Here is a 24,606-nt window from a genome sequence, read left to right as displayed (position 1 = left end):
TCTTGTTTTTCATTGTACATGTGCATTTTGTATTGTATAATAGCTCAGTTTTTTTGCATTGTCTTTTTTTTTTTTGCTACTGTATAATTTTGTCTAAAACATATTATTTACATAACAAATATACAGTATACAATGCCATGGTATAATATATATATATATAATGCCATGTGCCATGGTACTTTCATACATAACATGATACTGAATGATTAAAATACAATAGCATATGGTATTTCAAAGTACTGTAAACAATAGAATAGCCATGATATACTTTTGTCAGGGGTTCACACACTTTTTTTGTCAGCAAAAAACAAAGTAAAAAATATTTACTTTATGTACCCCCTGAGATTTTAAGCTCATATTTAAATTTAACATCACATTTCAATGTTTACAGTTCTCTGCTGCTGGTTGTCAAATCCTTTTTAGTAAATGTTTCGTTTTGATTGTTTTTATTTTACATTACTCATTTTAATTGGTTTAGTTTCTTTTCTTCAATTCACAAACCCCCTGCATTTCTTTCATGAACCCGTTTGGCAAACCCTGGTTTATGTCAAAACAACACGGCATTACTATGGTAAAATGTATTCATAAAAAACATGAATACCATGGTAGCTGTTTTGGGTGTTTGTTTGTTTGTTTGTTTGTTTGTTTGTTTGTTTTTTGCTATTATTCTTCAATATAGAGTTGACATAGTCTTTTTAAGTTAAACTGGATATTCATTCAGAAAATGTAGGGCAGAACATGATCTTATCCATCAGGTTTGAACCGAATCGTGAAAAGTGGGTGTTGGAGGGCTTGGTAAGAAAAGTAGTTTTAACTAGTCACTTTGAATAATTTTGAACAATACGACAAGGCACGTGAATAAATAAAAAAAGAATAGATATACAGGTGCTGGTCATAAAATTAGAATATCATGACTTATTCAACTTAACAGGTGAAACTAATATATTATATAGACTCATTACATCTCATTTGCAACTCCAGCCGATGACATGGCTCCCCAAACCAACACAGACTGTGGAAACTTCACACTGGACTTCAAGCATCTTGGATTGTGTGCCTCTCCTCTCTTCCTCCAGACTCTGGGATCTTGGTTTCCAAATGAGATGCAAAATTTGCTCTCATCAGAAAAGAGGACTTTGGTCCACTGTGCTTTATTAAATCCAGAGTCAAGGCAGCCGTCTACCAGGACATTTTCAGAGCACTTCATGCTTCCTTCATTTTCCAGCAAGATTTGCACCTGCCCACACTGCCAAAAGAACCAAAACCTGGTTTAATGACCAAGGTATTACTGTGTATTACTAATATTTTAATTTTCTGGGATTTTGATTTTGTGGGTTTCATAAACTGTAAGCCATAATCATCAAAATTATAACAAATAAAGGCTTGAAATATCTCACTTTGCATGAAATGAGTCTATAATATATTAGTTTCACGTGTTAAGTTTAATTCTTGAAATAAATCAACTTTTTTCTAATTTTATGACCAGCACCTGTATGTTAATTAACTTATGGTAATGTTAAAGTAATCATTTTATCCCTTAAAACTCACCTTTGATCACCAAAAGTGTCATGCCTTAAAAATATCTTGAAATGTAACTCTACACCCTTGCCTCATTTAGTATACGCTGTTCTATGAATATGCAAATTAGCCCCACCTCCACTCACTCGCACCAGCTCAGAGATCCACTCGTTGACGATCACATATTGACCTGATTGGTTACAAGGTAGTTTGTGATGTCAGAAACACCAGCAATTTCAAACCGCGTTTTTGAGACTGTCTTTGGTTCACTGCAGTTTTAAAGACAAAACACTCAGCAATGCTGTTGACTAGGGCTGTAACGATACACCAAACCCACGATTCGGTTCGTATCACGATTTTTGACCCACGATTCGGTTCGTATCACGATTTTTTTTTTTGGATAAAAAAAAAAAATCTCCATGTTTTCGGTGCTGATGCAGTGGTGACGCGTTTATGTTGTAAGGGTGGCACTGCCAATAAAGCACCTAAAAGCTGTCAAAGAACCAGTAAAAGTAATGATTGTGAATATGTCAAATATAGCAAGGGGACATTTTAATTGTTTATTAATAAACTAGTGTTTTCTATGTCGGCTGCAAAGATGAAGTTGACGATGCTGACTCGCGATATTCGCAGCAGTGAACGCGCCATTTGCGCCAGAGAAATGCACATTTCGGATTACATAGTTTTCTTTCGTTTTGAATTGTTCTGTTTAAAAGTATGATTTCAAGCGTTCTGTAAATAATATATTTATTTCTCAGGTCTGTGAGGCAAGTAGGCTATGCTGTTGCTGAGTTTCGGTTCATTTATGAGACGAGCTCCAGCGCCGGCGGCTCCGTGTCGTGATATCTAGTCTGCTTTACTTATTATTTATTAAATCCAGGCAATTGGTTGATGAAACATTGATTAAAATTAAGATACAATTAATACAAAACGAAATTCACTTTAAAGAAAGGCTTTGTGCTTTCTGTTTGAGGTCTCTGTGAAAGTTTTAAAGCAGTCCGAGAACTGTCACGTCCATAACATTGTTTTTTCCTCATAAATGCGAACACAAAAAATTAAATAAAATGAATATTTTATGTTCTGTGGAGAGCATAGTAGCTTGGAGAGCTACATTAGTAGCCTAAGCTACAGGGCATAGTCTTTCAAAACATGACCTGCGTGAAAGAGAGATAAAAATAATGCGTCATCGTAGGCCTACCCAGCACTTCTAAAAAAGCACTGTCCCCAGCACATTTCAAACCAAACTGACGCCCATGGTCTTGTCGACTACACGATTGCCATCCTTTATCTCCACCGGGTAGCCGAAATGTTGCCACACTGCTGACTTAAATGAGGAGGGAGGGTCCGCAATCTCTGGGTTAGTTGCCATGTTTCCTCGCGTTCTTCAACTAGCTTAACTTTTGCAGACAGGCGTCACATGATTGGAAAGGTAGTCACGGGGTGTGTCGCGATTCTCCCTTATCACACCGCGACACAGGATCGTGGATCTGAGTGTCGCGATTTCGGTTTCATATCGCGTATCGTTACAGCCCTACTGTTGACTTATGAATCTCCACATGGTTTATCTTAAAGCATATTAAAAACTCCACATAGACATATAAACAACATTAAAAGCTTGATAATCACCACAGGGGGACTTTAAGGAATGCTCATTTTGACATTAAACCATCCAAGGCATGATAAAACATGAGAAATCGTTAAAAAAGACCAATTTAATAGAATCGGTACTGAATGTATGAGGCTCCAAGAACCTCTGAACCATAAGCAACACGCCATACCTTCTTGATCTGGCTTTTGGGATTAAATTACCCTTTTCTTTTCCCAAAACCCCCCCATCCCATTCCTCTTTCTAATAAGAACTGAGGGAGCGGCTCAGCGGAGGAAACGCTGAAAGATTACTCGTAATCAGACTGATAGCAGTGTGTGCGAATGAAGCCAGAGGCACAGGAAAGAGTTGGACCCATGTAGGGCTAACTGCCCTCTTACTGATCCAGTTCCGTAATGGCAGTGCACACAATATCCGTCTCTAGAGTGAGAATCCATCAAAACATATTGATCCAGAAACAAGGGAATTGGCCATGGCGCAGAGAGAGAGCAGTGTGGCTGAAAAGTGTTTGTTTCTGTGGGACTGTCCTGACAGGGTTCATCTATTAAGGCAGAGCTCAGGGGAACGAGAAGACAAGGGCCTGGACATCGCTGTGGCGTGTTGAGCTGGATATGGCAACACAAAATGATCATTCTCCATCTTTTAAAAGAGCTTGTTTGTTCTACTCATCCTATAACACACCACAGTTGATTTTCTGTGAGTATGAGGGTGTCTATTTGTTTTAGTGGGACATTGGTTAGGTGTTGGGTTGGATGGTATGCTCCTTGTTATCATAAAGTCATCAAAATGTTTTTTTTTCCTATTATTTCCTTAAAAGGATAGGTGACTGAAAATCACCATCATGTTATTCCAAAAACTTTTTTCTGCAGAAAAAAAAGTGAAGAGTTGTCTGTGCTTCTCCAAATTTATAGTTTATATGAATGGGAATTATGTTTTTATAAAAAAGTATAAAAAAAAATTGGTCTATATGAATTGTGCACCATCTATTTCAAGTTTTCAGAAGCCATTAGAAATATATGTGAGAAACAGACTAAAAGTTATACATTGTATTGTTCATTTTTTTCTCATGAACATCTCAAAGTGTGTAGTCAATTGGTTTGATTCTGACTCATAAAACCAGTCTGAATGAGTTAAATTGAGTTCCCAAATTCAACTCACTGACTCAATAGAGAGAAAGATTATCAGTGAATAACAATGTACATTTCTATGCATCAGTCATATGGACTTAAGAAAAAAGTATAATACGTTTAGGGTGCTTTTTTTTTTTTTAAGTTGAAAACATTTATTGTGCATTTATTGTAATTGCATGAAATATAAATACACTATTTAAAATGTCTCCTTTTGTGTTCCACAGAAAGAAAGAGAAAAGGTTACAGTATACAGACTTGAAAAAACATGAGGTTGGGTAAATGATGACAGATTAAACATTTTGAGTGAATAAGGCCAAAAAAGTGAATCTAAATATTGCTGGCTACAAATGCACACTTCAGATGATCCAACAGCTGGATTCGCTAAAGTTTGTGAGATTAAGGAATTAAATCTTTTTTAGACATTCAAAGACTTGTTTAAAAGACTTATGAATGCGCATGTGCTGAATGCCGACTGTATACGAGAGCATTATAGCTACTAATAATAGAATGGCAAAAACTGTAATCCATTATACTACGCTTACTGTCTTTGCGTAACAGCTCTGTTTAATAATTCCTTAACTAATGCAGACAAAAGTATAGGAACTCCTGTGCATTCTCGGAACTGGCTGCAAGGCGTTCTCAGAACTGTCAAAATAAAAGTTACAGCACTGTCAAAATAAAGATCCCGCTTTCAACAATTATTGGCCAAATTATCGGCCAATGCCAATATCAGCCGATATTTCAGCCTATGAGATATATATTGGTCGACCACTAATGGCAGATTTTGTCACTACTTATGCCATTTCTTGTAAAAAGTAGCTTGTAACTACACTACCTACCAGTGATGCGCGGGTTGATTCAAACCTACATTAAAGGTAGGGTAGGTAGGATTTATATAAAAACTTTTTACCAAATTTGATTAAACTTTCTATATATATCAATGCATAATTAAAATGTAAGTACTCTGATAAAAAGAGTATAAAAATCGAGTGACTCTAGACCGTTTAATCTTCATTAAACACAGCTCATTATTTCCATTCGGGACGAATCACAGGATTGGCTTGCGCGACTGTCACTCTCCGTCGCCATGACTACTGCCGCTATTACTGGCTCTGCCCACGTGCGCGCAGTCGCGCACCCGTTTTTAGGTGGGAGTGAATGGAATTAATGAGCTGTGTTTATTGAAGATTAAATACACTAGAGTCACTCGGTTTTTTTACTCTCTATTTCAGAGTACTTGCATTTTAATTATGCATTGGTATATAAAGACAGTTTAAACAAATTTGAATAAAAGTTTTTTTTAGACAATTCTGACCTACCCTACCTTTAAGTTATATTAATGTTATTTTTAGTTAATCGGACAGGTCAGCATTGAAGAGTAACTTTTAAAAAATGCTAGCCAAATTTTGCAAACTCGCGTTCAGTCTGGCTCCATTCAAATATGTAACCCACTTTTCATGATCCAATCAGTTGGTGATGGATAAAATCAAACCCTGTACAAATTTTCAGATGTAAAATGGGATGTGAATGCCATTTCATGTTAATGTTAATGAAATGGTGTCAGGGGAAAAAGTGTGTGTTCTCACCTGTGGTCCTATGGGGTACGTGGGGTGAGATTGACCCATATGACCATGTTCTGTGGGACTGCTGCTGGCATCAGAATGAACTGAACCAACTCGAACACCTGAGAGAGACAGAGAGAGAGAAAAGATATATAGACTTATTTCTCCATTCTTAAATAATAAAATCCTTCTCAATAAATTCCTCCATTTTATCCGCCCATAACCACATATACAAACACTCAGAGACAGTATCATGCTGTGACGGCAGTGAGCCCTCAGTAGGGTGCTCTGTAACTGCTGCTGTAAAGCATTTTACCAATAAAAGAGCCTGCACACCATGCGTTCTCTGCTAACACATCAGCACTGTTACATACACTTCGCAGTGAATCCTTAATTCAGCGACTCAAACCACACATCAATTTACATGCTCGAGTTCTGTGCTGATCTGTCAACGCAGGACTGACATGAAATACTGCGCACTTCAACACAGATACTACACACCTGCAGTTTTATTGTAATATAATTGAGATACTATTTACTAGGTTTTATCAATATTTTGGATTAGTTTAAAAAATCGTTATAATACAATCACAATATTACAGTTTTTACTGTATTGTTGAACAAATAAATGCAGCCTTGGTCAGCATAAAGGTCCGTTCACACCAAGACCGATAACTATAAAGATAACTATAACGGCCTATATTAGCGTTCACACCAGCAGATGATATTGTTCTGATTGTTCAAAGCGCGTGCTTGTCTGTCACGTTAAATGCTCGAGCTCGTTACAGCAAGATGGATTCTGATTGTTTGTATCATTCATCGGCTGGATAAAATCATTCTGAAAGTGATATAACTTAACTTGAACCTGGAACATTGGGACTTATGTGCAATAACACTATTTATACTATTGAATGCTTGAATCTGATTGGTTGACGAACGTTATAAGGTGTGCAGTTATTTTCAGGGAAACGCACGGCTAAAGTAGTTCCAGGCAGGTCTTGATCTCATTATAGTTCCATATCACTTCGCCAATTGATTTCAGTTATTTCAAAGTCCTTAAAGCCAACAACAGCAAAACAACCAAAACCCACGACAACAAGTCAAGTCAAGTCAAGTCTCCTTTATTTATATAAATATAGTAAATAAATATAGTAAACAATAGGATAAAAAACACAAATTATTCCATGTTTAATTCCATGTTTTTTGACCTAAAATTTTGTTTTAATATGTACGGAAAGCATATACTCTCTTTCTCTCGGTCAAGCGCACACACATATACAGTACACTCACACACTCGAACAGAAGCATGTTGTCAGAGCTGCTCTGACAATTTAATCAGTAAAACAGTTTACAACTTAAACATACAGTTTCGCTATAGTTGAGAGACGCACATACTCAGGTAATTCACACACGCTATAAAAGGCTGATTTATACTTCTGCGTCGGACCGACGCCGCTGTAGGCTACGTGCCTGATCTGGAGATTCTTTACTCGTTCAGAACATCTGTCATAGCACCCCCTAGAGTTTTGCAGTGAAAACACTGAAAGCCATAACTACTCGTCAATGGCAAGGAAGCGTTTTCTCACAAATGACGAGATAACTCGTCAGTGGCGGGGAAAGAGCTAATGCGTAAGAAATAAATGCTACACACAAGAGCGTTTTAAGGGCAAAACCTGACCAATACTTCATCTGATCAATATGTTGAGGTGTGGTAACCATAGTAGAAGCGGAATAATTGACTTTTTTAAAGAAAAAGTAATTATTAGAAATAATAACGCGGCTTCGCATTGTGACCGCATTACCACCTTGGGAGTGCATTATTTTTCCAATAATTCAATGGCCTGTGGTCAATTATTCCTTACCTATATTTATTTAGCACACCATACCTCTTATTTACATTCCCGTGCATTTGTATATAAAATGATATCTGTACATACATATATGGCCTATTGTCTATTATATATATATATATATATATATATATATATATATATATATATATATATATTGTACTTTATTATTCACTTTATTCTATTGTTACAGAGAAAATGCAGTTGAACTGTTTATAGCAAACTCATCATAATACATTAAAGTAATATGAATAAAACTGGTATATACATGTAAATAGAAATAAACATAATTATGTAGATAAAAAACAAATATATGTGTGTGTGTATGTGTGTGTGTGTGTGTGTGTGTGTGTGTGTGTCCCAAACTATATGTAGGGTGGTCAAACTTTTTTATTATCTGTCTTGTCACCGTCATTCTGTCTGTCACTATCACTAATACTAATTCCTTGTGTGTGTAATCATGCTAAAAACATACATAAAGCTCTTTCTGATTCTGATTCCAACCAGTATTTAATCTTTTTTATTATTATTTTTTATCTACATCCATTTGGTAGATCCTCTTTCAGCAATGTTAAATAGTCGGCATGAGGCTAGTATCAGAGTTCATCACATTGAATGATATCATTCAAATATGTTATCATGTATAATTAATTGATAGAGCTCATGCCATGGCAAGTCTATTTAACCAGCCAGGAAAGGATCAGGCATGGTCTTGGGTGGTATAGCTGGCTAATATGGCTAAAATAGCTATATTGCTATAGCTAGTCATCTATTTTTGTGGTACACTGCCTTTGGTTCATGGTCAAAGCTGGAGTCTAGTCAAATCCAACATATTGTTTCTTCTACTTATATATATTACACTTTTTCCCCTTCTTTCAAAAGCTGTACCATGAAACACAGTAGATTAAAACTAATACTGACAAAACTAGCTTGCTGTAACTTGTGTCATTACTACATTTTTTAAAAGGTACATAGTCTGTTCCTACACTTCCACGTGGTTCTTGTACATTTAATAACTAGGAACAGGAAGGCAGTGATGGCCAAAGAAAAACAAAGCAACTGATTTTAAATGGTTCTTCACTTACAGAGGCTTTTCTGAGAATCACCATGGTAACATATCCTCATTATTCCAGAGATCACTGGAGGGTAAAGACCTGTCTCCCAGGCCCTAATCTCACACACACACACACTGGTCAAACCTAATAAAAGAGTTTGTAATCAAGCTACCCAGCACACTTATGAAGAACATCTGCTGATGACCGCTCACCTGAGGAACGCTTAACCCCACTGTTGTTTGGTTAGCGGTCAGCCGTTCTGATGTGTGCTTTTATATACACCACAAGATTATGATTAGTTAGTTCTGGTTTCCTTCGAATTCCTGCAAAAACATAAATCTTGCCTGCGAGGAAAATTAAGCCAGAGAAGTAAAGTCAATAATAAATGTGTCATAACTCAAAAATGAAATCATGTAGTTTGGACTGTTTCTGAGACAGTAACAGTGTTCTTGTGTTGAATTGTGTTTCTTGTGTTAGGCTGTATCATTGAGTACTATCATACAATTTTCAAACATCCTTCCATCCATCCATCCATCAATCAATCAAACAAGCACAACAGACTGAGAGATATGATGCCTAAATTCATTTAAAAAAATAAAATGATTATTTCAAGAAAATAATTAAAAAGTATTATTTAATTATATATAAACTAGTATTATATATAAAATTATATACTTTTTTTAACATTCAGCAAAAAAAGAGTTAATATTGTGAAATAATGTAATTTAAAATTTCAATATATTTAACATTTTAATTTATTCCTGTGATTGCAAAGCAGAATTTTCAGCATCTTTACTCACTTCAGTGTCACATAATCCTTCAGAAAAATATATGAAAAGATTAATAAAGCAAAAAGATGACACAAACAAAGTTTTGCATTATTACCATTGTTTTTGTAATTGTGGGATGATCACATATTATCACAGCGCTCTTTTGTCCCGTATTTGATGTTCCAGATGAGCGACAGAACTAATGATGCCGCGGCGACGTGTTTGTCTCAAAGTTTGGCAAATGACAAACATCAGAGGAAAATCTCCGGTGTCAGACTCCATTATCATATGTTCACGAGCTCAATATCAAAAATGAAAAACAAAGCAGATTCCGCTTCTAATCAAAGGAGTCGCTCTGCTGCATAATTGATGAGGAGCATCGCATTGACAGAGCACATGACAATATCATATATAAATAATGCTTCCGTTACGCATTGATGCTTTTGGTGTAACTTGGCGAGTTGTGAATAATATATTGCGTCTATAAGTAAAGCAGCAAAGCGTAGCCTATTGAACCGGTGTCTTTGATTGGTTGAGTGGGGAACGCTTGATCCCTTTGCAAATAATAGTAAAGTTAACACATTTTAGTTGAACGGGCTGCGAAAGAGGGGGGGATCAATAATGAATAAATGTACAGGCCCTTCATCTCAGGGGGGTTTCGGTGTGTGTTTTTTCTCCTCCTCCATGCAACAAAATTAAAAAGCCGAAGGAGGAGTGATGGGGTGTCTGGGGATTATCAACAGCGATTCACTCCCATTACCCAATCCCATTGTTCTTATGACCTGTTTATTAAAACAGCCTGCGCCTTAAGTGGATTACTCTTTGAGCGCTGAGGATATCTTTTGTCTAAAGAATTGATACACACTCTAGCTGAGGAGAATTTTTCCTGGGAAGTATCATTTCCCTCAACCAAACTAAATGCCATGTACTAGCAGCCAAACTGCTAGTACTAGTTATTGTTTGAGTTTAAAAGCCTGAGGGTGTTTCGATAAACTCGCAGACAACGAGTCCTAAAGAATACGCATGCATGCTTCTCAAGGTTGACAGACTTACTGCACTCGGCATCCCAAAGAAACCACTTATCAAACCGCCGAGGACCATTATGGATACTCAGGCTCGCTCACTAATTTATAAAGGTATTGATAATTGAGCGTATTTTGAAACATTCCCCCGTCCTCCCACACAGCGGGCGATGGGCACCAAGTGTTTCTGAACTGGTCAGACAGTGTCTGATTTGTAATCTCCTCTGTGTAGCCGTATCTATAGGTTAAACACAATAGAGACCCAGACCGACAGCAAGAGGGAGAAAACCTCACCTAGTGAGTCTAGATGTGCCAGTTCTGATAAAGTGGCTAAGACGCCAAGAGGTCAGAGTTCAACTGGGGTTTTTTTTCTTTATGAAAACTTCCTCAACACAGGGGTGAGACAATGACCTCTGAATAGTTTTATAACGTTATGTAGACTGCATATATATATATATATTGTTTCAATAGCTGCCATATTTTATAAGCAGGGTGAATAGGAGTGCCTTAACACTTAATTATTTAACTCAAAAAATTTAACCACCTTGTGTTTATGCTTTACAAGCTCTGATAATGGCAACACCATAAAGTATTTATGCAGATGTAATGGATATAATTTAATATAACATCGCAATTATGTGAAAAATAGGCACAAATTGGCAATCTGGGGTGAGTTTCCCATACAACGATGTAACTCCTACCAGTCAAGTCAAGTCAAGTCACCTGCTCTTTATACAATACAGATTGTTTCAAAGCAGCTGATAACAGAAAAATAATGCAACAAAGTTTGTTTCTGCTGTACAACAGATATAGAGAAACTAACCAACTAGTCACGACTGTTTCACAAACAATAGTAGGGACATGGTTGCACCTCTATCGAACCACATTGGTTCAACAATATAGGACTGTTGTTAAAGGGATAGTTCACTTTAAAATTAAAATTCTGTCATCATTTACTCACCCTCAAGTTGTTTCAAACCTGTATTAAATTATTTATTCTGCTGAACACAAAGAAAGATATTTTGAAGAATGTCAGTAACCAAACAGTAGTCTGTACCCATTGACTTCCATAGTATTTTTTTTTCCTACTATGGAAGTCAATGGGTACAGTCTACTGTTTGGTTACTGACATTCTTCAAAATATCTTTCTTTGTGTTCAGCAGAATAAATAATTTAATACAGGTTTGAAACAACTTGAGGGTGAGTAAATGATGACAGAATTTTAATTTTAAAGTGAACTATCCCTTTAATGACGTCACGCGCAGGCGGAGGAGATGCTAATGCATCTTTTCGAGATCTCGGAGATGCTGATGTAACGAACATGGGGCACCTAATGACTGCTTCACTCTTTTTGTTCCATGTCATTTCGCTTTATTTGATGTTTGATTTATTCCCTCATACTTCATACTTCAGCGTTCCCTTGTGCATTTTTCACATACAAATTTAAATATAGAATGTACTGAATGTTAGGTCGCTTATTGTTGCCAAGAGCATTATCTATTAAAATCTCCATCATTTAACTGTTTCTCACCACAGCTCAAGATCTGAAGTTCCAACCATGCAAGTTTGCGATGCTGTTTGCAAACTTTCATTAGAATTATGGTTTTTGGAAACACCAAATCGTTGAATTATGTTGGTAACGACAGAACTTGCGACCATATAGTTGGATAACAATGGTTTCTGGAAAGGCGCCCCTGGTTGTTAAAGCTGGCATCACACATCAGCGTTTACGGGTCCAAACTCTCAAAAGCAAAAACCAACAGTGCTAATATACTTGTGGTATGCTGTACTACTGAAATCTATTTTTCTCAATATTGAAATCTCAGGTGGCCAGTGATTGTACTTTTATGAATCATTCAAATACTTGTGTCCAGGACACAGAGAGACCTGAAACTATAGTGTACACCATGCATTTAAAAAAACGTAGCTTAAGATGTGCTGTTAATGAAAAGTGCTCATAAACGGCTGTTGAGATTGAATGGAGTAGAAACTTGGACCCAGAAACAGTATTCGATACGTCACGACTTGACCTAAGATTGTTTCAAAAGTTCAAAAGAACAGCATTTATTTGAAAAGGACTTTGTTTGTAACATTATAAATGTCTTTACTGTCAATTTAATGCATCATTGCTGAATAAAAGCATATTAATTCATTTAATAATGAATCAAATAAATCAAACGCCTTCAGTTCCACTAATCTTTTCGGTGGTAAATATCCAGTGAGGGGCACAGTGCAATGGGTCTGCCAGGAACCAAAATGGCATTAATTGATCTCATTTATGTTACATTTCAATCCCGAGTGAACACCCCCCCGCCCCGCCAAGGACAGCGCATGCAAAAATTACAAAAGCCAATGTGTTTGTTGTCATCTCGTTTAGTGCCAAATAGCTTGCAGATAGCAACACTAAATCGACACGGCTGAATTAAACAGTCATTGTCGAGGGCTCGGTAAGGGGTTGGCATTCACCCCTGCGGACATTTATGAATCAATTTTTCCTTCCATAAAAGAGGGGCTTTAACACTTTCAAAGGAAATACATTATGTCATAACTTCAGTGATGGTGAGAGATGCTCTTTCAGGCTATTCAGAATCGACAGCCCCCCAAACCTGATCTTAAACAACCCACGCGTGTGTGTCCGCTTTGTGATCTTTCGTCTATTTATCATCTCATTCACTATCACGCGGTTAAACCAATTTGAATTACAAAGCGCACTGTAAGTGGCCCACTTGCTTTTGTGCCATCTAAAAGGCATGATGAACTGAAACAGGCCGTAAATGTGTTGCGTTATCACAAAATAGAGTGCATGATATTATCTGAATTATCTATTGATCCAGCCAATCCGACTGAAAGATGTTTAGTGATGTATCGATCTTCCCCATTGGGATCTAAAGTATGACTGAGATTGAAGCCACTGTAAATACAAATCATTAAGTCTGATGCAGTGACCTCTTTGAAACACATTAAACTGTATTGGCACAAAGCTTATGATTTGATTCATAATTTTGCTTAGGGCACATAACACACTTAAATTTTTAAGCACCGCTGATGTATTGTTGACCACAGGATCAATCAAAGTTAAAACCCATGGAAGACAATAGATTGCATTGGTGCTACAGAGTTTAAAGTTTAAAGCCCTGGCCACATGACTGACAGGTCACATTTAACACAATTGTAAATCCTGTCAATAATCAACCAATTGTGTTCAAATTGTTGGGTTATTGATTTTGTTAATGTGGCAGTTGAAACCAGGGAAATAGACACAGGCGATGTTTGGAATAGAGTACTTGCCTGCTGCATATGGCACTGAACACAGAATGGAATACTGCACATCATTTTTTTTTTTTAGTATTATGTAATGATCAAAATGTCAAACAGTAGTGATAAACTGTAGTGGCTTACTTGAGGGTAATCCATGTATAATATTTATAAATTTAGAATTTTGAATATAGTTGTATCAGCCGAAACTGGAAATATTAAATTGTGCATGCTTATATCTGCTATTTTTACATTGAAATTACTTTTACAGTAATCTTCACTTACAATAAAATTGTATAAACAACATATTTTTTTTTAATTTGATAATTAAATGTAACATTGATGAATGTAATCTTTAGCAAAAAATAAAAAATGTTTTAATTTTTCATTTTATAGTATTTATTATTTCATACTATACATTATGATATTGTGATGCCTACATTCACTTGTAGAATTTTTGTGTTTTATTTTTAATTTATTTCGATTTATTATTTATTTATTAAAATTATATAGAATTTCAATATAAGCCATATCAGCCACACTGATATAGAGAAGTCAGGGATGAATAAATCACAGAAAATGAAAAATTCAAAGCAGACATTGACAGATATAATGAGATAAATATCCTGTATAAGTCTTTTTCTTATCCTCCTAATGGTCAAGCTAGGGAATTCCTAACCTACTTCTACAAGATATAAATGTATCTGGTGTCAATAAATAGCACTAATTTGGTTCATCTAAAGCCCCATAAATCTGTATGACACAGCTTCACAGCTTCTTAATATAAATCTCCTTGTGGACAGAAGTACTTTTTTTTAAAAACGCACTAAACTCTCAATGAAACAGGAAGGTGCTCTTTCAACAAAAGCTCAATAAGAGGAAGCTTTCAATGTCCAACACAAGAAAATCAGTTCAGACCTGCATTAGTTATATAAAATATAACATAAAATAGAAAATATACAAACACGGGGATGAATCAATGTATCCGAGAACCATAGAGGGGGGAGACACCGAGGTGAAGACAAAAATAGAGAAAAGGGAGAAAAGAAGAAAACAGAATTAAAGCAAGGGGCAGAAGAAAGGGCATTTATTTTATTAAAAGAGTGATAGAAACTCAAAGAACTCATCTGTGAGAAAGGACGGACAAAAAAGGCAAAGGAAAGGCCTGAAAAAAAAAAAGGACAGGGTGTTGATTTTGCGTGATCTGAAGATTAACACACAAACGGCCACATCTGTTGAAGAAGCCTTTCCTCTCTCTCATCCTCAGGCAATGTCAACTCGATTACCGCAGGGTTGAAAGAGACAAAGATCCATCCACATGACTCCTCATCCTTTTAGGCCCATCTGCAAAGCCAGGATGTGAGGCCAACCCTGCCTGAAGAAAATCAAACCCTTTTAGAGCGAAGACAGAAAAATGCCAGGGTCGCCATGCTTTTCACTGACGCCGAGCTCTTCCTAAATTACCTTAAGCATATTTGTGGCAAATAGGATTCCGCCTTCTGACCTCCAACATTGTCCGTCTTCGGCGTAGGGTCTCTCCTTATTTCGCCGTTTTTGTGAGGCATCTCTCTGAGTGCATCCTGTTCTCTTTTTCTATACGTGTTCTGTTCGGCTCTCATGTGGCGATTTAACACGCGCTCTCTGACTTTCTGTGAATAAGAATATTAATAGCTATTTGCTCACAATAGGGGCAAGAAAATGAGGGACATATTTTTCATTATTTTTAACTCGTCAGAGTGGAATCCAGTAAAAGTCTTTGTACTTGGAAGTAAAAGCTCATTCATCTTGTATTCTCGGGTGTAGTCTGTATTCTTGCAGCATGTTTGCTTGTCTTTGTTTTGTAAAAGTCACAGCTTGCAGACTCGCAAAGCAGGAGAAACAAAACCTAAAATAACAGTAATAATAAAAATGACATTTCGTTTCTTATTCTCCTTCTAATTACAGTCCAATTCTATGTTTCCACGATGTTCCTTTTAAAAATGGGCAATTTTGCTTGCAACCTCAAAATGTCTGTTTCCCCATACTACTTATTTCAGTAAAAATATTAGTTTCAACATTTGTCGTTTCTTGCAAGCGTGTCATTACTGTCATTGTTTATAGCGTTTACATAGAAATGCAAGTGGGGGTTTATAGGAGCCTTTGGGGGTGACAACAAGAACTCTGTGGATGGTGTTAGCAAGACGCCAGATGCCCACATGTCAAGGCCAGCACATCGCCTACTGACCCTAAGGCTGTGTAGCCACACTAGTGTCCATTCCTCCCCCTAACCCAGACATCTTTCACAGGCGTCTACATATAAATACGAGTCAAATAAAATCTACCTTTTAGTACAGTATGTACACTACCATTCAAAAGCTTGGGCTCAATAAGATTTTTTTTCTTTTATTCTTTTATTTTCTTTTTTTATTCAGCAAGGATGCATTAAATTGATCAAAAGTGAAAGTAAAGACACATAATTATATATTATATACATATATTATATATACTGTGTATATATATATATATATATATATATATATATATATACTGTTCTTTTGAACTTTATGTTCATCAAAGAATCCTGAAAAAAACTTATGGTTTCCACAAAAAAAAATCAGCAGCACAACTGTTTTCAACATTGATCAAAATTTTCTTGAGCACCAAATTAGCATATTTAAATGATTTTTAAAGGATCATGTGACACAGTAATGATGCTAAAAAATTCAGCTTTGCCATCACGGAAATAAAATATATATATTTAAAAAATATTCAAATAGAAAACTTTAATTTGAAATCTAATAATGTTTCACAACATAACTGTTTTTACTGTATGTACTCACACTTTTTTTGCTCAGGAGCCATTGTGGCAAATGGTTTTTCAAAGTTACTGGCTACAATTTTGACAGATACCATGGGGAAAAACTGCCATATAGAATATGTTTTAATCATCTCATAATTTGGCAGCAGGTATGTTGGGCTGCTGTCACTTTAAGACCTGACGCACGGATCCATTATACTGTTACACGTGTTTTCTTTCTCAACTGTTTACATTTACTTAAAACAAACGTGAAAACTCGCCAAGGCCGACATTTTGGCATTATTTTGTGTGTATTTGACTGTTTAAGTGCAATAAGCAGCGAAAAATAACTCAGTTTAATACTGAGAGGCAGCTTTATGTGCGCGCACTTCGGGTGCAAGCACAAAATCTGCAGGAACGAGTAAAATTATGCGCAAAATATGTGCAATCCCACACCAAAATTCAAGCCCTGTAACACCAACAATATTCATCCGGAGCGAATTAAACGATTGAGTGAGGCGAGTTTGTGTGTCAACTCGCTGTCGGAGAGATGAGAGAGTGAGAAAGCACAGCTGGTATCGTGTATCTATTCTGCGGAAAATTAGTATTGGAAGCGTTTCAGATATTTAAGTATCGATATGTATCAAAAAATATATCTTTTTGACATTGCACGTATTTAATTATTACATGCTAAGCTGCATATATGGGTGGGAGTTCTTGTCCAGACCAGAACTATTCTGCCAATCCAAACTGTGTGCTAATTGTCAATCATCTTTGACAATAGAGGTCCTGACAGAAATATCTTAATTTGTGTTCAGTGGAAGAAAGAAAGTCGTACAGGTTTGGAACAACATGAGGGTGATGACCGAATTTGAATTTTTGGGAGAACTAAGTCACTATACTAAATCTTGCTCACCATTTACTTTCATTGTATGGAAAAGAGCAGCTTACCATCCTGCTAAACATCACATTTTGCGGTCTACAGAAAGTAAGTCATAGAGGTTTTGAAAGACATTAGGGTTAATAATTTTCATTTCTGGGTGAACTACTCCTTCCACTAAAATACACAAGAAGGAAAGGCAGTGCGGGGTTTTGAATGGAACATCTAAATAAATGTATTGATGTTCAGTAAGATCCTGAAAAAACAATATTGTAAACCTCAATAGCCTGTTAGTCTCACACTTCCTCCTCTCGAGTTCATTTCCGTATCTACCCATGAGTCTCTCATCTCATTCCTCATCTCATCCTAAGCAGTCATCTCGTTCTCTCCCAGGTCACTCGGCAGCATCAATAGACATCATCATAAACACAAGCAATCGGAGCGCGAGCGTGGCGGATCTCTCTGACTCCCCCTATGCAAGGTCATCCTCCAACCTGTCTTAGCACAAAATGAAGGTTGCAGGGAAAGTCTGGAGCTTTGAAGCTCTAGAACTCCATCATGTTAGAAGAGTGGCACCCTCAGTTTCTGTTCCACATATTTAAATATGACAGGAAGGATGCCTTGGAAAAAAAAATCACATTATAACTTCAGTGGATTGCCGGACGCAAACACTAGCATTCCTCTACCCCCTCATATATACGCAGTCACTCCTGGCTCTCATCTCCTCAATCTTTGGTTTCAAAGGGATGGTATAAGGCAGAAGGACAGGGGGTTATGCATTAGTACTGGTCAGTGCTCAAAGAGACTCTATCATAAATAATAAAGGGTTTGTGAAGGACATCCAGACTCTAGTTACCGGCTACGCACTGCGCTTCGCATTGTACCAGACAAACACAAGATTGTCATTTTTCATCCAACAATGACCACCCTCTCTACTCGTATGATTAGCTGACGGCTTCAATTATCCCACGCGATGGAAGCAACATACATTTCGGGAATGTTTGTGAGGGAACATTCGTCCATATCTCAATGGAGAAGAGGACTTGCTGTACTGTTTGTGTCATTCTTTTTACATTCAGAATAATAAAGCATAGCATATCATTCTTTTCTTTTAATCATTTCTAGACTGATAGTTTTTTTTAGTCAGAAGGGGAAAACTGTACATTACTCTGATGAAAGATGAATTAGGACTATTTCACAGTCTGAGGTTAGTAATATAAAAAAAAAATACTTTAATTCAGCAATGATGCATTCAATTAATCCAAAAGTGACAGTAATGTTACAAAAGATTTCTATTTTAAAGAATACATTAAATAATCTGGTTTCCACTATTTAGCAGCACAACTGTTTTCAAGATTGATAATAATAGGAAATGTTTCTTGAGCATTCTTCAGTATAATGATTTCTGAAGGATCATGTGACACTGAAGACTGGAGTAATAATTGTTGCCATCACAAGAATAAATTACATTAAAAATATTGTAATAGAAAAAACTTCTTTAAATAGTTTTTACTGTATTTTTATCAAATAAATGTGAGCATACTTTCTTGAAAAAAAATATATATTTTATTTATAATAAAATATATTATAAATAAATATTGTATATAATATATATATATATATATATATAATATATATTTATTACTCCATACTTTTGAACAGTAGGTTGGTTTGAAATGCTGGTTTGAGCTTGGTTCAGTACTGGTTTTAATGCCACTGAACCAGCATATCCAATATCAACCTTGTCAACTAACATGGTCTTTCATGGTCTCTCTGATCAAGGATCAATAACAAGAATAGCCCACTGGCCCAGAGCAAGAGTTTTAAGGTAAGCTGACATTGAAAGTTCATGAATTTATAAAATCACAGCCGTGTAATGTTTAGCTTGTTGCAAATGTTATTTTTGTAAAGAAAAACACTTTTTTTTTGTAATTTTGTGAAGAGGAAAAAAATGTGAAGGAAGATATTGCATTGAAAATGTACTTTTAAAAAATGCATAATTCGTAGCTGGGGTAACAAAAAAAAAGTGAGAAAAAAAATCTTAAAAAGTTAAGAAGCCTAGTACTGACACCAGATCTCACACTGGGAGCCAGCATCCAGAACACATCTCTGATGTGAAAGAGAATAAGAGAAAGGGAATAATTCCAGCTCATAATCCTTTATGTGACCATGTTTTGCGTTATAGATTGTGAAATATAAACAACACCCAAAAATTTAATTTAACTAGACAGAAACTCCACAAGATGCTGAGAGGCAGTTTGGTGATTAACTTTGAGCACGACACAAGAAACATTCACTTCAATCAGCAAATACTTGTGGAACAACCCAAAATATCTTCAATAACAGCCCTCTGTCCAATTGAGCAGAAAATCCCTTCCTCCGTCCATTACAAACTTTAGATGGAAGTGCCAATTAATCTCTCCTGTCCTCGCTGACCCTACCAGCAATGTTTCTAAAACAAAAGTGGACCCAGGACCGCTCCTGCCCAACCCCTGCACCCCCCCTCCCTTTCCTGCTTGAATAGCATCTTATCTGTAGCCGCTGGCGGTACAGACGCATTAGCGAGTGGATTACACATGCTTGGTAGGCATGCATTAGGGAGATGGGGGCAGATCCCAGCTCAAAGCAGCCAACTAAAGGCCCAAGCCTGCCCTATAATGAGATCTAACTCCTGAGGAGAGGCACTCGGGGCTAGTGCGCTCTATTTAAAGAGGGCCAGTCTCATTTAAAAGACTGTGTCTGTGTCACTTTATTACTTAACCTGAGCGAGGCACATCAAGGCCCTTTTGCATTAGCACCGAACCCCCTCCTCACTATTTTAAGCTAAGCTGATTACACAAACATAATGTGAGTGGGGTTTTTTTTGGGCTCTACTTGGCCTTAGAGGGAAGTATAAGAGGCTAATGTCTATGTGCATGCACATATATGTGTACAAACGAGGCCGAAAAAAGGACTAGGACAAGCTACTAATGTGTTTTGCTTGTGGCTATCAATTAAAAAATACACAAATTTATGGCTCCAGGTTGACTTTTGGACACTCAGCGTTACTTTTAAATGACGATTGGTTGTCAAAAAACATCACCTCAGCTTAAAGTACAATTACCCGACTCAAAATGTTGCGCGTTCCAGTTGAACGGTACGTTCTTCTCTTAAAGAACACTGCATTGAGTCATAAACCTTCTCCCCCTTCTCTTGTCTACAACAGATACATTTTCCTCTCAAACTCCCCCTCAATTACACAAATCAATACACATTTCTTTTATCTTTTCGTGCCTTTTTTCCCCTCCCATTCTCCCCGCTGAAGGTGACCCCTGGGCTGGAACGTGTCCTCCATTTCGGCGGAATCGGTATAAGTGCTGGCCATTTGGCGTGGACGTTAAGTGTATGAAATGAGTGGCCCTGTCTCTCTCTGGTCCTCTCCTCATGACAGGCTGATGATAGAAGCGTCACATCCTGGGCCCGAATAAAATGCAAACTGACAAGAGACGAGGCTTTGGTGGCTGAATATAATGCCGGATTGTGCCTCCGAGTGCCTTATTATCTTGTCTTGGGATGCTGGAGAGGAGGCGGGTCTCTTAGAAAAGAGTAGACAGCCACTGTACACACACACACACAACCCATCTCACAAGTAAGAGCGAAAAAACTGGAGTTTGGCCTCCTAACCACTGCTTTTGCAGCTAATGTACCTTACAATAAATAGGGACGGGGTTGTTGGGGATGTTTGCGTGTGATAGCTGGAGTGAAACCTGGAGAAATTTGCTTTTTAAAAAGTGGGGGAGGTCAAAAAACATTGGGAGTTGAAAGTGAGAGGGAGATGAAGGAGGAAGATGTTATTCTGGAGTCGACGGCCTAAAATTTAGTCATAATCCCATTCCGAACGACACAAAAGGGGTTTAAAGCAGACAAACACACAGTTGAGAATGAATCTGCTTCTTTTATCATAAAAAACCACCTGAGCAGGCCAGATGAATCGGTCAACGATTTTCAAACGCAAAAAGAGCTGGATCATAAAACATTTTAGAACTATATTTCACTTTTTTGTAATTGTTTTTGAGTGGACAATGTTTCAACAAAAAAGGCCGTCATTTAAAAGTACCTGTTTTATATATACAGTCAAACCTAAAATTATTCAGACACCAGATATCAGTTTTTATATATATTTTTTTACTAGTGGGTGCAGGACACCATAGTTCATTTATGTAAGTGAGGATAGCAAAATAAAGTAAACTGTGGCATATTATACCCAAAAAGTCTTCATACAGTGGACTACCAGTAAAATGTATAAAAATTTGTGACCAAAAATGATTCAGATACTTCGACCTGACCATGTTTTGCTTAAGTGTTTTTCTTTTCTTTCTAATGCAACCTTTTTACACCACAGACTGAACAAAATTAAGCATTGCAGTTCAGTTTAAATCTACATCACGGCAAAAAAAAGTCACAGCATTTGTTCAGTCATCTATTTCACTATTGTCCTCAATACAAACTCCCATCATGCTTGCTTTGAGAGCTTCGGTGAAGTTAACATCTTGATAAAACCCACAGAATGTTCCCATCATATTCTCCATCTTTTCTCTCTGCGGCCCTTTATACTCCTGAAGAATCCCCCCCCCTCCCCAACATTTTAAAGCAAATGTCAAGGCCAGTCTTTTGTCGGCCGTCACACGTATGTGTTTGTGTGGAAATTAGACTGCACATTTGTCCATACATGCACAAATGATTATTTGATGTGGCCTTTTATGCTGAATTTTTCATTGAAAAACATCTAGGCGGCATTCTTGTTATCATCACCTACTATACACTCAATCGGTGTTGAAAATCAGCCATGGAAAGGTATGAAAAGAAGCTTTTTAATTTCCTCATCCTCTTGGTCTGATCTTTTTAAACAGGTGATGCAAAAGCTCACTCAATGCCGCTGTGCTCGGGCGTATCAATTGAGTTGTTAGACGTATGTATTTCACTTCCATGACCTTTAAACATACAGAACCTCCTCAGAGGGCAGCAGTAGATGATTTAATCTAACAATGTCTAGCAAAAGGAAATAAATCACTTCAGCATAAATTGGCATATGGAGAAAAATTCAGCCTCTTGAATGTTCAATTTGAAGCTTTAAAAATTGAGATCCAACCAGCATGTAGATACAGATCATGTAGATCCACCAGCAGGTGACTTTAAATAAAGCTTAGTGTATTTTTAATTTATTTAAACCACACAACATGGTTAAATTATTATAATTAATTATTTTATGTATTTTTTGTGATATATACATTTATCTATATATATAAATCATGAAAAATACATTAAATGAATTATAATAATTTAACCATGTTGTGTGGTTTAAATAAAAAAAATACATGAAAAAAAACGTAAATTGCACATAAGGCAGGTGTTGCATTAACTTCTAAATCTAATTATAAAGTTAATTTTCAACTCTAATTAATTTTTGAAATATAATCATTTACACAGTGGCTGTCATAAGTTGTTTTCATGACAAATGTACTTAAACATACATTACATAATCAAGACATTACCAACAGGTGAAGTAAATATAATGAATAGGCTAATATAGTGCATATACAAAATGCTTCTCTCTAGAGTTCATTTCTCAAGCGAACTAACATGCCGTCAACACTAAATGCCTGAGGTAAATGTAATGCTACATGAGATATTATTCTCAAGCTGTTTTATTGATATCTTTCCTCATTTGAAACACTGGTTGAGAGAATTTTAGGGCTGGGCAACGATTATTCGCATCCAAAATAAAAGTTTGTGTTTTCATAATATATGTGTCTGTTTATAATTATTTATTATATATAAATACACACACATGCATTTATATATTTAAGAAAAATGTGTTATTTATATATCAAATATTTATATATAATATAAATTATATATATAAATGTATATACATACAAATATTTCTCAAATATATACATGCATATGTGTGTGTGTATGTATATACTAAATAATTATTCACAGTACACACACATATATTATCTAAACACAAACTTTTATTTTGGATGCGATTAATCGTTGCCCAGCCCTAAAATATATTGTTCGATCTTCTTCTGCGCTTTTTACTGGTAGCAAACAGCGTTGGATTACTGTGAGCGCCCCCTTCTGGATTGGAGTGTGGATCGCCTGTGATGCGACTGCATGCACTGAGCCCTATTTTTTTACAGTCTATGACTGAGCCGTGACATCTGTACCGTACAGTTCGGGAGAAATACATGTACCGTTTCACCCCTAATATATATATATATATATATATATATATATATATATATATATATATATATATACTGTATATATATACTTTTTATTTTATTATTTTAATAATTAAATTTGTTGGCAAAAAGTAATTTTACATATTTAATAACAAATACAAAAAAAGACAATTTATTAAGCAAATTAAACAAAAAAGTACCAAAGAATCAAAGGTCAAATAAAAATAAAAACTATATCAACAGCACTTCTTTTTCCTGTTATTTCCCATCTTTCCTTCTCAATTCTTTCTGTAACCAAACTACAATGACCTTTCAGACATTTCACTGATGGACAACTGTGCCGAAGGACAGATTCAGCCGTGCCCGTTTGCCCCGAGCAACCCCCTGGCACTGCCCACGGCCCCTGCCTGGTGTACCTCTCACGGGGAAAGAAAAGAGCAAGGGATGCTCCATTTGGTGGCCTTAAAAAGAAAGGGTCATATATTTTAAATAATGTTAAACCTAGGCTGACCACATGCTAAAAAAAAAAAAATTATTAATTCAGTAAAAAAGGTCTGAAAAAGAATGCGCCTACATCACATTTTTGTGCGTGCGTGCGTATGTTTGTGTAAGTGTGCAAAAAAAAGTGAGATTTTTACAAAAAGGAATAGATTGACAGATAGACAATGAGCTGTAAAGCTGGGCGTAAAGAGAAAAAGCAACAAGCAAACAAAAGCAGGTTTGATGCTTATTAAAGAAAATTGTAACACTGGCATTATGAAACAGTAACTGGGCTTTTCTTGCCTTGGGATATTCTAAAAAATTCATCAGACTGACAGCGGGAACCACAAGACTGATCAGGGCCTGACAGAGAGGTTCGGACGGGGATCAGACACAAATGCCCCCCCCCCCTCCCCCCTCCTGCCAACACCCCCCACCCCAACTCCCCAAATCAAATCAGCAAAAAGACCCG

General features: G+C 36.5%; 1 protein-coding gene across 6 annotated transcripts in view; it reads right to left on the bottom strand.

Moving 5' to 3' along the window:
* The window catches only part of pou6f2 (POU class 6 homeobox 2), a 127,956-nt gene that overhangs the window by 79,690 nt on the left and 23,660 nt on the right, over window positions 1–24,606 (bottom strand). For 5 of the 6 annotated variants that reach the window (XM_079602120.1, XM_079602118.1, XM_079602121.1 and 2 more), the window contains exon 3: window positions 5,841–5,938. In XM_079602120.1, coding sequence (XP_079458246.1) covers window positions 5,841–5,938 — 98 coding nt within the window. Of the gene's footprint in view, window positions 1–5,840; window positions 5,939–8,751; window positions 8,835–8,933; window positions 8,954–24,606 lie in introns of those variants that run through there. The other variant, XM_079602122.1, reaches the window with a different exon arrangement.

The sequence above is a fragment of the Phoxinus phoxinus genome, assembly GCF_949152265.1.
Source record: "Phoxinus phoxinus genome assembly, chromosome: 24".
In the NCBI taxonomy this organism is placed as follows: domain Eukaryota; kingdom Metazoa; phylum Chordata; class Actinopteri; order Cypriniformes; family Leuciscidae; genus Phoxinus; species Phoxinus phoxinus.
Note: the sequence above shows the minus strand (reverse complement) of the source record. Positions and strands in the feature narration are given on the sequence as shown.